A 12,183-nucleotide genomic window follows, 5' to 3' on the forward strand; every position below is an offset into this window, starting at 1 on the left:
TTGCCATGTGTCCAAGTTGCACCCGTTGGTTCATGTGCTGTCCAATATATGAATGGCCTACACCTTTACATACAATTTCTAATTCTCATCTGCGATATGGAGAAGAATAGGACATGCAAACAGATTCTTCATGTGGACCATCAGTCCGTGTTTGCATGTCCTAATTCTTGTCTGTGATATGGACAAGAATAGTATATGCAATGAGCTTTTTCAGGTTAACCCAAAAATGGTAGTATAGATAGCCCTATAAGTAGGGGTGTAGCTAAAGGCTCATGGGCCCAGGTGCAAAATTTTATTTTGGGACCTCACAACTTCTCTTAACACCTTAACGCAGATGCGTAAGTTGTAGGTCCTGGGCCCTAATGCAAAACCTGCAACAGGGCCCCCAACTATAATGCTTTATTCATAGTACTGGGTTTGCCTATATGGAGAAGAGAGGCCTTATGGGCCCCCTAAGGCTCTTTGAGCCTGGGTGCAACCGCTCTCCCTTCCTGCATCCCCTATAGTTATGCCAGTGTCTATAGGCTATAATGGGTCCATGTGATTTCCGTGAGTTAACACGGACCCAAATATGCTAGTAGGGTGAAGTGTAAAATAACACCTCTCCTCCCCCCACCCCCCCCACCCCCCCACCCCTTCAAATTAGGGAAGAGGAAGTACTAGAGATGAACTCTGTTAAATACTGACTCCTGCAGTTAGTAAGGGATGGTATCTGCAATAAAATTCTCAGCTTGTATTTCAGGTACTATATAATATTACTGAGCTTAGAGACAAAGGACCATTTATCATGCACACAGCATGCTCAAAACATCTTAACATTTTGCAAATGAAAAATGTAGCTAGTTTTTATTGACCATTTAATTGGTTATTAATACTTAAAGGGAATCTGTCAGCTAGAATATGCTGTGTAAACAGCAGGCATCATGTTATAGAACAGGAGGAGCTCAGCAGATTGATATATAGTTTTATGGGGAAACATTCAGTATAACTTGTAGTTTATTCATTTACATCTCTGCACATTCCGAACTTAGAGGTCCAATGGCCTAGCAGAGATTGACAGTTATTTGTATATGTCAACATACAGAAATAGCTGTCAATCACAGATAGGACCGCTCACTGGACCTCCAATCTCAAAGCGAGCAGAGATGTAGATGAATAAAATACAAGTTATCCTGAATCTTTCCCCATAAACCTATATATCTGTCTGCTCAGCTCCTCCTGCTCTATAACATGATGCCCGCGGTTTACACAGCTTGTTCCAGTTTACAGGTTTCCTTTAAATAAGTTTTCCTATGTTGTGAAGTGATGGTGTATCACCAGGGTATGTTATCACCAGGTGTGTGAGGATTACCTCCCACAAGACACAAAGCTAGGAGGGATAGCTAACACTAGGGAAGAGAGAGTATTCAAAAAGATCTAGGAAAGCTTGAACAGTGGGTGGCGACTAACAGAATGATATTTAACAAGGGGAAATGCAAAGTCCTACATCTGGGTATGGAAAATGAAAAAGGCACATACAGAATGGGAGGAATTGGGCTAAGCAGGAGCACATGTGAAAAAGACTTGGGTATACTAATAGATCATAGACTGAACATGAGTCAGCAATGTGATATAGCAGCCAAAAAGGTAAACACAATTCTGGGATGTATTAAGAGAAGCATAGAGTCTAGATCATGTGAGGTAATTATCTCCGTCTACTCTTCCTAAGTTAGACTTCATCTGGAATTCTGTGATCAGTTCTTGGCACCCCACTTTAAAAAAGACAGAGAAGAGTTATCAATATGGTGAGCGGTCTACAAATCATGTCCTATGAGGAACGGTTAAAGGATCTGGGAATATTTGGCTTGCATAAAAAAGGCTGAGAGGAGACTTAATAGCTGTCTACAAATATCTGAAGGGCTGCTGCCACAGTGCAGAGGAATCATCCCTATTCTCATTTGTACAAGGAAAGACTAGAAACAATGGGATGAAACTGAAAGGAAGGAGACACAAATTAGATATCAGACAGTGAGGGTGATCAATGAGTGGAATAGGTTACCACGGGAGGTGGTGAGTTCTCCTTCAATGGACATCTTCAAACAAGGGCTGAACAAATATCTGTCTGGGATGATTTAGTGAATCCTGCACTGAGCAGGGGGTTAGACCCGATGACCCTGGAGGTCCCTTCCAACTCTACCATTCTATGATTCTATGAAAAGCATGCAAATAAGTGAATTTAAAAAATTGTGAGCCCCAATGGGGCCAAGAACCTGTAATATCTAGTGCTGTGTAATATGTATGTTCTATATACAGGAGATTATTATTATGTAAGATCTTCCAATTTAGAACTCCTCTCAAGCTTCCCTCTTAGTACAAATATAACATTTACAGTCATTCTCTGTCCATCTCCCCGTATCTTGATTGCCTTTATTCTGACATTGGAAGCCAAGTTGGCCCTATGTACACCAGCACATGTTTTTTTCTTAGATCTGTTGCTATTGAAGTGTATACCTACCTCCGATCTGACCACTCCTATTGGGGAGGCCATCAATTTCTGATAAAGGGGCAACCCCATCTCCAGACACCTTCCCCTTCCCAAAAAGTAGCATTGCAGTATCTGAGACAGAGCACCTGTGTCTGCTTCTGACACTCTGAGTCTACCCCATTGACTGGACTGAGACTGAACTGCAGTACCAAACATAGCCACTAGTACTACAAAGTGGTCGGGGTCTTAGCTATTGGACCCCAGCAGGTCCTAAGGATTAATGTTAAATAATTCTGAGCTATGGAATACTAATAATCATTGCTGCAGCGCAGTTTTTACACTTCAGTGATAGTTTTTTACAGTTTACTCCTACGAGAGGAACCACACAGCTACTGTTAAGCCAAACTTAAAGGAGATGTCCCGAGGCAGCAAGTGGGTCTATACACTTCTGTATGGCCATAATAATGCACTTTGTAATGTACATTGTGCATTAATTATGAGCCATACAGAAGTTATAAAAAGTTTTATACTTACCTGCTCCGTTGCTAGCGTCCTCGTCTCCATGGAGCCGACTAATTTTTGGCCTCCGATGGCCAAATTAGCCGCGCTTGCGCAGTCCGGGTCTTCTGCAGTCTTCTATGGGGCTCCGTGTAGCTCCGCCCCGTCACGTGCCGATTCCAGCCAATCAGGAGGCTGGAATCGGCAGTGGACCGCACAGAAGAGCTGCGGTCCACGGAGGAAGAGGCCATCTTCAGCGGTGAGTAGAGAAGTCACCGGAGCGCGGGGATTAAGGTAAGCGCTCCGGTGAGCTTTCTTTACCTCCCTGCATCGGGGTTGTCTCGCGCCGAACGGGGGGGGGGTTGAAAAAAAAAAAAACCCGTTTCGGCGCGGGACAACCCCTTTAAGATGTGTTTCATTAAACAACAGGTACATGGAGAACTGAAGCAGTTTGCAAGTGCAGTGAAGTAATTCCTATAAGGAAAGACATCTCTCTACTCAGTGCGGCAACACTGGGCATTAACCCTTGCACTGCCTACCGTTTGCTCATGGACTTTGAGACGCTGAATGCCGGTAAGTAACTTTTTTAACTTTTAACTTCAAATTCATAGAGTAAAACAGTTTGATGCTTCCAGAAATAATAATCCACAAATAACACACATGTAACTAATGGGTCTCTACGCCTCTTCTAAAATATCCCTCCCAGAGAATAGACAGCTGTTGTTGTCAAACACATGTGACAGGCGCTCACACTTGCAGCTGTCACATCCATATTCACCTGTCTACAGCACAGGGAGACTGTGTACACCACATATGGTGCAGTCACAAACCCTCCTCTCAGGAACAGATGACTCCTTTCAGTTCTTTGTGTAACCTTTATCTAACGAGCTTTTACATCAATGTATTCTACACACCGAGCTCTACACAGTGCTGTATGGCAGCGACTCTGCAAGAAAGATTCGTTTCAGAGCCATTGAATTGGCTTGGAAATCTCATACATAAAAAACAAAAGTTTAACACATAAGGACATGGACTTTTTTGTTTTTTTCATTTTTGGCTTTGTCTCCCCACTTTTAAAAAATCATAACTCTTATTTATCCATCCACGTAGCCGCATGAGGGCTTGTTTTTTGCGAAACGTGTTGTAATTTTCATTGTTACTATTTAATGTACCATATAATGTACTGAAAAACTTCAAACAAATTCTAAGTGGATTAAAATATTAAAAGAAAATAAAATTCTGCCATCTTTGGGGGTCTTCTTTCTACTGTGTACATACAGCAGCAAAAATGACCTGATAACTGTATTCTATGGGACAGCATGATTACTATGTTACCAAATTGATATCGCGTTGTTTTGTTTTTTTTTGCTGTACTACTATAAAAAAAAATTAAAAACCTTTGGAAAAAAATAAAATGATTTTTAGCCGCCATCTTCTGACAGCCATAACTCTATTTAACATAGTTGTGCGATGGCTTGTTTTTGCTGGACATTAGAGATGAGCGAGCGTACTCGCTAAGGCAAACTACTCGAGCGAGTAGTGCCTTATGCGAGTACCTGCCCGCTCGTCTCTAAAGATTCGGGGGCCGGCGGGGGAGAGCGGTGAGTTGCGGTAGTGAGCATGGGGGAGCGGAGGGGGGAGAGAGTGAGAGATCTCCCCCCCGTTCCTCCCTGCCGGCACCCAAATCTTTTGAGACAAGCGGGCAGGTACTCGCATAAGGCACTACTCGCTCAAGTAGTTTGCCTTAGCGAGTATGCTCGCTCATCTCTATTGGAAATCCTTTAATTTCTATTGCCACGATTTTGGAGTATATATGACTTTTTTCTGATGATGTTGGGGTAAGTAATGCGTTACTTTGATAGGTCAGACTTTCATGGATGCAGTGATACCAAATATGTCTTTGTGTTTATTTATTACAAATATGGCAAAAGGTGCTTTTTTTTAACTTTTATTACTTTTTAAAATAAATAATACAACTTTTTAAAACTGATTTTTTTTTTTGGGGGGGGGGGGGGGGTAGTCTTCATTGTGGTGGTTTGATTGCTCCTGCAGCATGATCTAGTACTATAGTATACTATAGTATTACATTATATCACAATCTGACAGGAAATGGCAGCCCTGGAAGCATTTAGTGGGCCCCCAGCTGCCATGGTAACCACACAACACCTGCAATCTCATTGCAGAGGGCTGTTCTGGACCCCTGAATATTGATCGGTGCATGTTAGAATTGACAGTTGCACTTAAAGGGTCAACTGTCAATCCCCCTCCATACAAACCCTGGATCTCCATGATGTACAGTTAAGTCATGGAGCGTTAAGAGGTTAAATTTCCTAATATGTAGATATTAGAGCATAATTAGTAATTTTAACATAGTTAAAGGGGTTATCTGGGAACATAGTTCTGCTCAACAACTTCTTCAGCCTGGGGCAGTAAAATAACAGAGCTCTTACTCACCTTTCACGATCCCCCACCGCTGCCATCTCCCATTGGTCTTCACTTCCCGTTGTAGGAACCCAGTGATGACGTCCCCAACAAAAGAGCCATGTGATCACTGCAGCCAATCACTGTCTCCTTTCAGCTGGTGAGTAGCTACAGAGATCATGTGACCTAGTGTTGGGTAGTCATAACTCCCTTCCTGGAAGTGAAGTTCAGTGTTGCGGGGGAGTATGGAAGGGGAATATGAATTCTGTTATTTTACTAGTGCAGCCAGAAGATGTTTTTGAACAAAACTATGTCCCAAATAACCCCTTTACATTTCTTTAATCCTTCATCAATGAGACCTGTGGATTATCAAATTTTCTGGATTATGAGACAGTCATAAAAACGTATTTAAATCTCAATTGTAAGGGCATAAGTGCTTCAAAGAGATGAAAATAAGATGTTACTGTGAAATATACAACTACAGTCTATTTTCAATAAGGTAGATATCCTAAATGATAGCACGGCTTCTGGCCTGGCAAAATGGTGAAACAAGTGCCAGATTATCTGATTTTCTGGTTTATTAAGTGCAGGATTAAAGGAATTTCACTGTATTAAGCCATTATTTTTGCTGTTAATATTAGAATATTAACTTGTAGGGTTTTAATTTTGCCTTGCATCTTCAACCCCGCTAGGAGACACTGTAATTCAAAACGGTGCCAACAGCACTGTTGGACAAGCTGTTATTCAGATTTGTGCATCGATGGGGGTCAATACGATTAATATAATCAGAGACAGGTAAGAGTTTATTAATCCTGAATACTTTCGTGGCTCACAAATAAATCATGCCTCAGGCTTCCTACACGGCTGAAAAGAAGGTCCCGCGCAATAGAGGATCGGAAGTGTTTCCCATTGATTTCAATGGGAAACCTTGCATCACACTAGCATGCATATTGCACGGCATGCGAGGCATTAAAGCTTCTATTGAAGGCAATGGGTGAAGTGTTCCAAGTAATGTGAAAGATTAGAGCCTGTAGCAATTTTTTTCCGCACCATGATGGGGTGGGAAAAATTGGCTCATGTATATGACTTCATTCAAAAGAATGAGGTTCATATTCGTGCGAGATCTGCGAGTCTCACAATGCACAAATTTTGCACGATTTTTTAGGCTGTGTGTAAGTGTCCTTAGGGTATGTTCATACTCTGCAGTATTGATGGGGATTTTCAACTGCAGAAAAAAAACACATCAAAATCTGTGATGTTGATGTGGAACTGCAGTAAACTTCACCCCCCCCCCCCCCCCAATTAAAAGGGTAGGATCTACTGTGGACTCGCAACAAAAAACACATCAAAATCTGCCCCAAACTGTTCAACTTTTGGTTCAGATCAACACCAATATCTGCAGCGCAAAATATGCTGCATATTGTGGTGCGCATCTGCACCAAAATGCACTATTTGTGAGGATTTTCACATGGATTTTGGTGCGGAATTCACCCCATAATTAAAAAAGGTGGAATCCGCACCAAATATCCATGACAAATCTACCCTGTGTGAACGTAGCCTTAGTTGCCGATTTACTGCTGATTTTGGTGCAGGTCTGCAGCAGATTTCACCCCTTGAATTTGAATTCAATTGAGGCCTCTTTCACACAGGCAACAGCGATATTGGCGCTACAAAATCGCATCCTAATTACAGTTGTGTTCCTGCACATTTGTAGTATCAGTGATGCCTTTTTCTTGTGAAAAATCACACCTACAGAAAGTGATGGCTCTGATTGCTTTATCTACTGCTACTCAGCCAATCAATGCAGCACTCGATCAACCAATGCAAGGACTGTGATCGGTTCATGTAGTTCTGCATTTATTGGCTTAGCAGAGTTTAAAGAACCAATCACGTTGTTGAGGCGGGATTTATGAATTGGCTAAACTGCAGCATTGATTGGCCAATTCATAAACCACGCCTCCACAATGTGATTGGTTCTTTAAACTCTGCTCAGCCAATCAAATACAGAGCTGTATGAACCAATCACAGCCCTCGCAATGGTTCATCCAGCGCTGCATTGATTTTTGAATCCCGCAACCAGGAAGTGATCTTCTGTGGGTGAACGAGGACTGCAGGACGCCCGTCGGAGCTCCAGAGAGCAGCAGGAGGACCTGGCACCGCGCCTGCAAGGTAAGTATTCCTCTTTTTTCTGGGAATATAGCTAGGGCTTGTTTTAGGGGTAGGGAATCAAATGACATCTCAGAAAAAAAATCGCTCGTTCATGAAATGTGATAAACAAGGAGGCTTCATAGGGAAACATGGCCTACAAAACATCGCAAATCATGGCAATATAGTGCATGCCGCGATTTTATTTCTTGTAACATCGCATCATTGAATATAGCGCTAATGTGAATGAACCCATTGGAAAGCATGAGCTTCACATACATGTGATTTGTAGTGCGGTCGCACAACGAGAAAATCGCCCAATTTTGTCGCCTGTGTGAGAACAGTCTCAAACTGAACTCAAACGGATGCTGCTTCATCTGTATTTAGAAGTAGTATTTCAGCCCTTAGGATTAAGTCAGAATCAATAACACAATAAAGATGTGATGCTCGCTTTTCCATTCTCTTTACCACTGATCATGAAAACTACAGCGCATATTTTAGGTATGTATATATTTTTAAAATAGTGTTATTTTCAGAAAATTTACTTTTTATTTTGGACATGTATTAATTCCCCCCAAAATGTTCACGGGCATATGTGAATTTGATTGAAGCAGTGCCCTTTGGAGAATCTACTATAATGTACACTAGGTTCTGAATTGGTAAGTGAAAACTGTAAGTTACCCCGTGGACAACTGGAAGACAAAGCATCAATAAATCATAGGATGATTCTGATTTAGACTATTTTGTGATTTTTCAGTTACATTCACGTGTTGTGTTCATATTGCCAAAGGTTAAAAAGAGAAAAAAGAAAGTTGAAAATATCTCTCTTTCATGTCAGGTTGTCAAATGCTGCCCTCTTGTGGCCAAGACTGAAATGTATCCTTGTGGCGTTCACTTCACACTCAGTTTTTCTAAGGCATCAATACTAGAGCAGATTGATTTATTGACAGAACTATTAGAAGGTCTGCGCTCCTGGCACACAGTTAAATCTATGCTGTGTAAATCCAATATTGTGCTGGTCTTATTTTGTGTGGGTGTTGCAAGTGGACAGGATATATGTGATCAGAATGCTCTAGCACAAGCAAAACATGAAAAATTAATTATTACCTATGCAGCAAGACAGAAACTTTATGCAAGACACTCTACGGAAAATGACAACATTACAGTAGATGACCTGCTTATATGGAAGCGTATATTGGCAGGCCATGAAAACCCCCGGCCGATATATGCTCGTGGGAATAATCCATAAGACTAAAGTCTGGACACACCAATTCATCTGGTATAATAATGAGAAAATTGACTACCATTGTATGAAGGGAGGCTGCATTTTTTATTGGCAGCTATTTTGAACTCTTCCATATTGAATTCAGCTCTGTTTTTTTAAATGTGAAGGGTGCCATGTGATATATCAGTTTTAGGGCTTGTTCAGACGAGCGCTGTCTGCGTGCATTAGAGGTACACACAGAACATGCTTCTATAGGAATCAATGGGTTCCTATAGAAGTGTTCACATGGACAATTGTTAGATAGGATATGCGAGTGCAACCTCTCATGTCAGCGCCGTGATGCGTGCAAAGATAGGACCTGACCTATCTTCGCTGCATGCTTTCCATAGGCTCCTATGGGAGCTTGAAAGTATGCAGCCTGCACCTCGGATCGTGTGAACTGGCTATTTCAAGGAGCTTGAATGAGCCCGTTGATGCGATCTTTAGAGCACTGTAGCTACGAGCTATGCACACGGCTACACTGCGGGTGGACAGCGCTCGTGTGAACAAGCCCTTAGTTTGAATTTATTTAGAAACACACTGAAATTGTCAGTTTTGTCCTATCTTTGTTTAGGAGTGAAGTGAGGGAAAAAAGCTTTGCATGAGATGCTCGATATGTCCATCATTCTGCCAGATGCACACAATGAAATGTTTAAACATAGTAACAGAGTGTAAGGCTGAAAAAAAAGACATATGTCCATCCAATTCAGGCTAACTATCCGGGCAATCACTGACACACAAAGTTTCAGGCGTTTTCTAAAAACGCACCTCTTCAGGCAGGTGTACCATTTCTCCTAAACCAAACCCCTCTGTACTCTGCCTGACAACATGATCCTGTCCTACCAACTGCAACCCTGCTAGCCGTAATCAACCGTCCCCTATAGTCATACCGATTCAGCCATCACACAGCGTATGTCTGACCATTGTCTGTGTATAGCACCCCTCACTATCCACCTTGCCATAACTTGCACATCTACAGCCCCCTTACCTTCTGTCTCACCCCATTACTTGTAGTATGTAAGCTCGTTGGAGCAGGACCCTCACCCCTACTGTCTCCATCAACTGATTACTACATGTAACCGTGGATTTGTTTCTGTTCTCTCTGTCTTGTAAGCGCTGTGGAATATATTGGCGCTATATAAATAAAGATTATTTAATCTTTCGACTTTGTGAACATGCTGAAGAACTTCAAGTGATGTTTCTTCACAGTACTGTAGGATTTGCCATTTCGATTGAACTGTATTGCGTATTTTTTCATATACACAAGGGACTTTAAATGGCCCCATAGATAAGTTCAATGGCATGAATTCCATTCTACCAGACCAGTATACCCAATCCAGTACTCCAGTAATCCAGAAATTGCACATCTAGCCATAGGAAACTGTGGAGGTGTGCCAACCTATTGAAAATAACATGGGAACTCACTGTTCTCACTGAGCGCAGATCGAACTATAGCATCCTATAACATCTTGTAAAGCTTCTTACCATTAAGTGATTTATCGATAAATTAAAAAAAAAAAAGACTCTGGCTGTCAGACAAAATTTACCAACTTGGTAAACCTGAATTGAATTCTAGATGATGGAGATCAAAATGGCCACAAAGAACATCCCCTCCATTAAAACAAATGCAACCTCCTTCCCAATTAATACCTTCACACTTTAGTCAGCTTTCTCATTATTATACCAGTTAAACGGGTGTGTCCAAATTTCTGCCTCACCAAAAATATACACTAAATATAATAAAAACAAAAAAACACCCACCCAGAAGGAACTGTCGGAATTGCATAAAACTTTATATTTGCAATTGAATGTTGATTTAAGTAGCGGACTACAATATCAGAGTAAAGGGATATTATTGCGGAAACTGAACATTTGAAGGGAGGCTCTAGTACCCTAATGGGACACCTCTAGCACCCTGTTGTGACACTTCTAGCTTAGATTTAAGATGTGATACTGGCGGGCATGAAGGCATATCTGTTGATATTTACTGTAACAGCCTCTAGATCATACAAACTCGCAGGCTGTTGAAGTTGGCATCCCATAAGGTCCCATACATGTTATATTGGTAATATGTCTGGCAATTGGGCAGCCACAGAAGTATGGCAATGTTGTGGAGGCACTCCTATGAGAACCTAGCTGGAAAATGCCTCTTGGAAGCCCTGTCATAAGAGCAACACATGCGGCTGCTGGATGTCCTGATCGCTGAGCTGTTATTGTCCCTTGTATCACCATACAGTGATTCATGGCTCCTGTCCATGGACAAAAGTGCATTGCGTTACTCGAGGCGATAATCCAGGCCGCGGGTAAAACACTGCACTATTTCCATAGACACTGACAGTTCTTTTGACTATTAACTTTACCAGTATGTACTACAACTACTATTTTTCAGTGGTTTTTTTTAATACATTTTATGCACATACATACACTTATATGCACACATTTTTTCTTGTTGGGCATTTAGTCATTCACGAGCCTCGGCGACTCTTAGGGCTCCCACCCTCCATGTTTTTCAGTTTTGCAATGCTTCTTTCAGTTGTGTGATATCCATGCCAGTATCAGCTCTGACAGTATCAGCCAGTGTCCTTTGGCGATCAGGTCTTCTTTCGCCACTGATCTGTCCAAGTATTATAGATTTGTCTAGTGACTCCGCTCACATTACATGGCCAAAATCTGTGAGTCTGAGCCTGGTCATCTTCTCCTCCAGTGATATATCCGATCTTATATGATTCAGGACTTCTCTGTTTGTTACCCTCGCCGTCCAGGGCATACGCAGCAGCTTTCGCCAGCACCCCAGCTTCAACGCATCAATCCTCCTATCAGTTGTATTCGCAGTCCAGCTTTCACATCCATATATGGCTATGGGGAAAACGGTGGTTTGCACTATTCTGCGTTTAGTTGCTATGCTAATATCTCTACTTTTCCAGATCTGGTCCATGTTTAGCATTGCACTTCGCCCCAATGCTATCCTATGTTTTATCTCTGGCATAGATTCTCCAGCATGGTCAATTTTTGAACCAAATAAGATGAGTTCTTGCACGCATTTTATGTCGATTTTGATTTAAATTTAGCCATGTTTTGCAGTCATAATTTTTGTCTTCTTTAAATTTATGTAGAGACACATACATACAGGCACAGATATGCATACATAAAGGCATAAACATACAGATACATACACAGACATACTAAATATACGTTCATACAGGCACAATATACACATATATACAGACACAAGCTAGCACATCCCTACATAGACGCCATGTGCACACAAACATACAAGCACAATATGTATATGTAGACACACTTATGCATATTCAGACATGCATACAGCTACAAACACACGCTTACATTATATAAAGGTAGATATAACTTCTCCAGCTAATCACTTACTCCC

General features: G+C 41.5%; 1 protein-coding gene across 1 annotated transcript in view; it reads left to right on the forward strand.

Annotated features, from left to right (window-relative positions):
- The window catches only part of LOC136611333 (enoyl-[acyl-carrier-protein] reductase, mitochondrial-like), a 52,409-nt gene that overhangs the window by 17,012 nt on the left and 23,214 nt on the right, over positions 1-12,183 (forward strand). Inside the window, exons 4-5 of the mRNA XM_066590859.1 lie at positions 3,392-3,535; positions 6,076-6,178. Of these exons, the coding sequence (XP_066446956.1) occupies positions 3,392-3,535; positions 6,076-6,178 (247 nt within the window). The remainder of the gene's footprint in view (positions 1-3,391; positions 3,536-6,075; positions 6,179-12,183) is intronic.

The sequence above is a fragment of the Eleutherodactylus coqui genome, chromosome 1 (assembly GCF_035609145.1).
Source record: "Eleutherodactylus coqui strain aEleCoq1 chromosome 1, aEleCoq1.hap1, whole genome shotgun sequence".
NCBI lineage: Eukaryota > Metazoa > Chordata > Amphibia > Anura > Eleutherodactylidae > Eleutherodactylus > Eleutherodactylus coqui.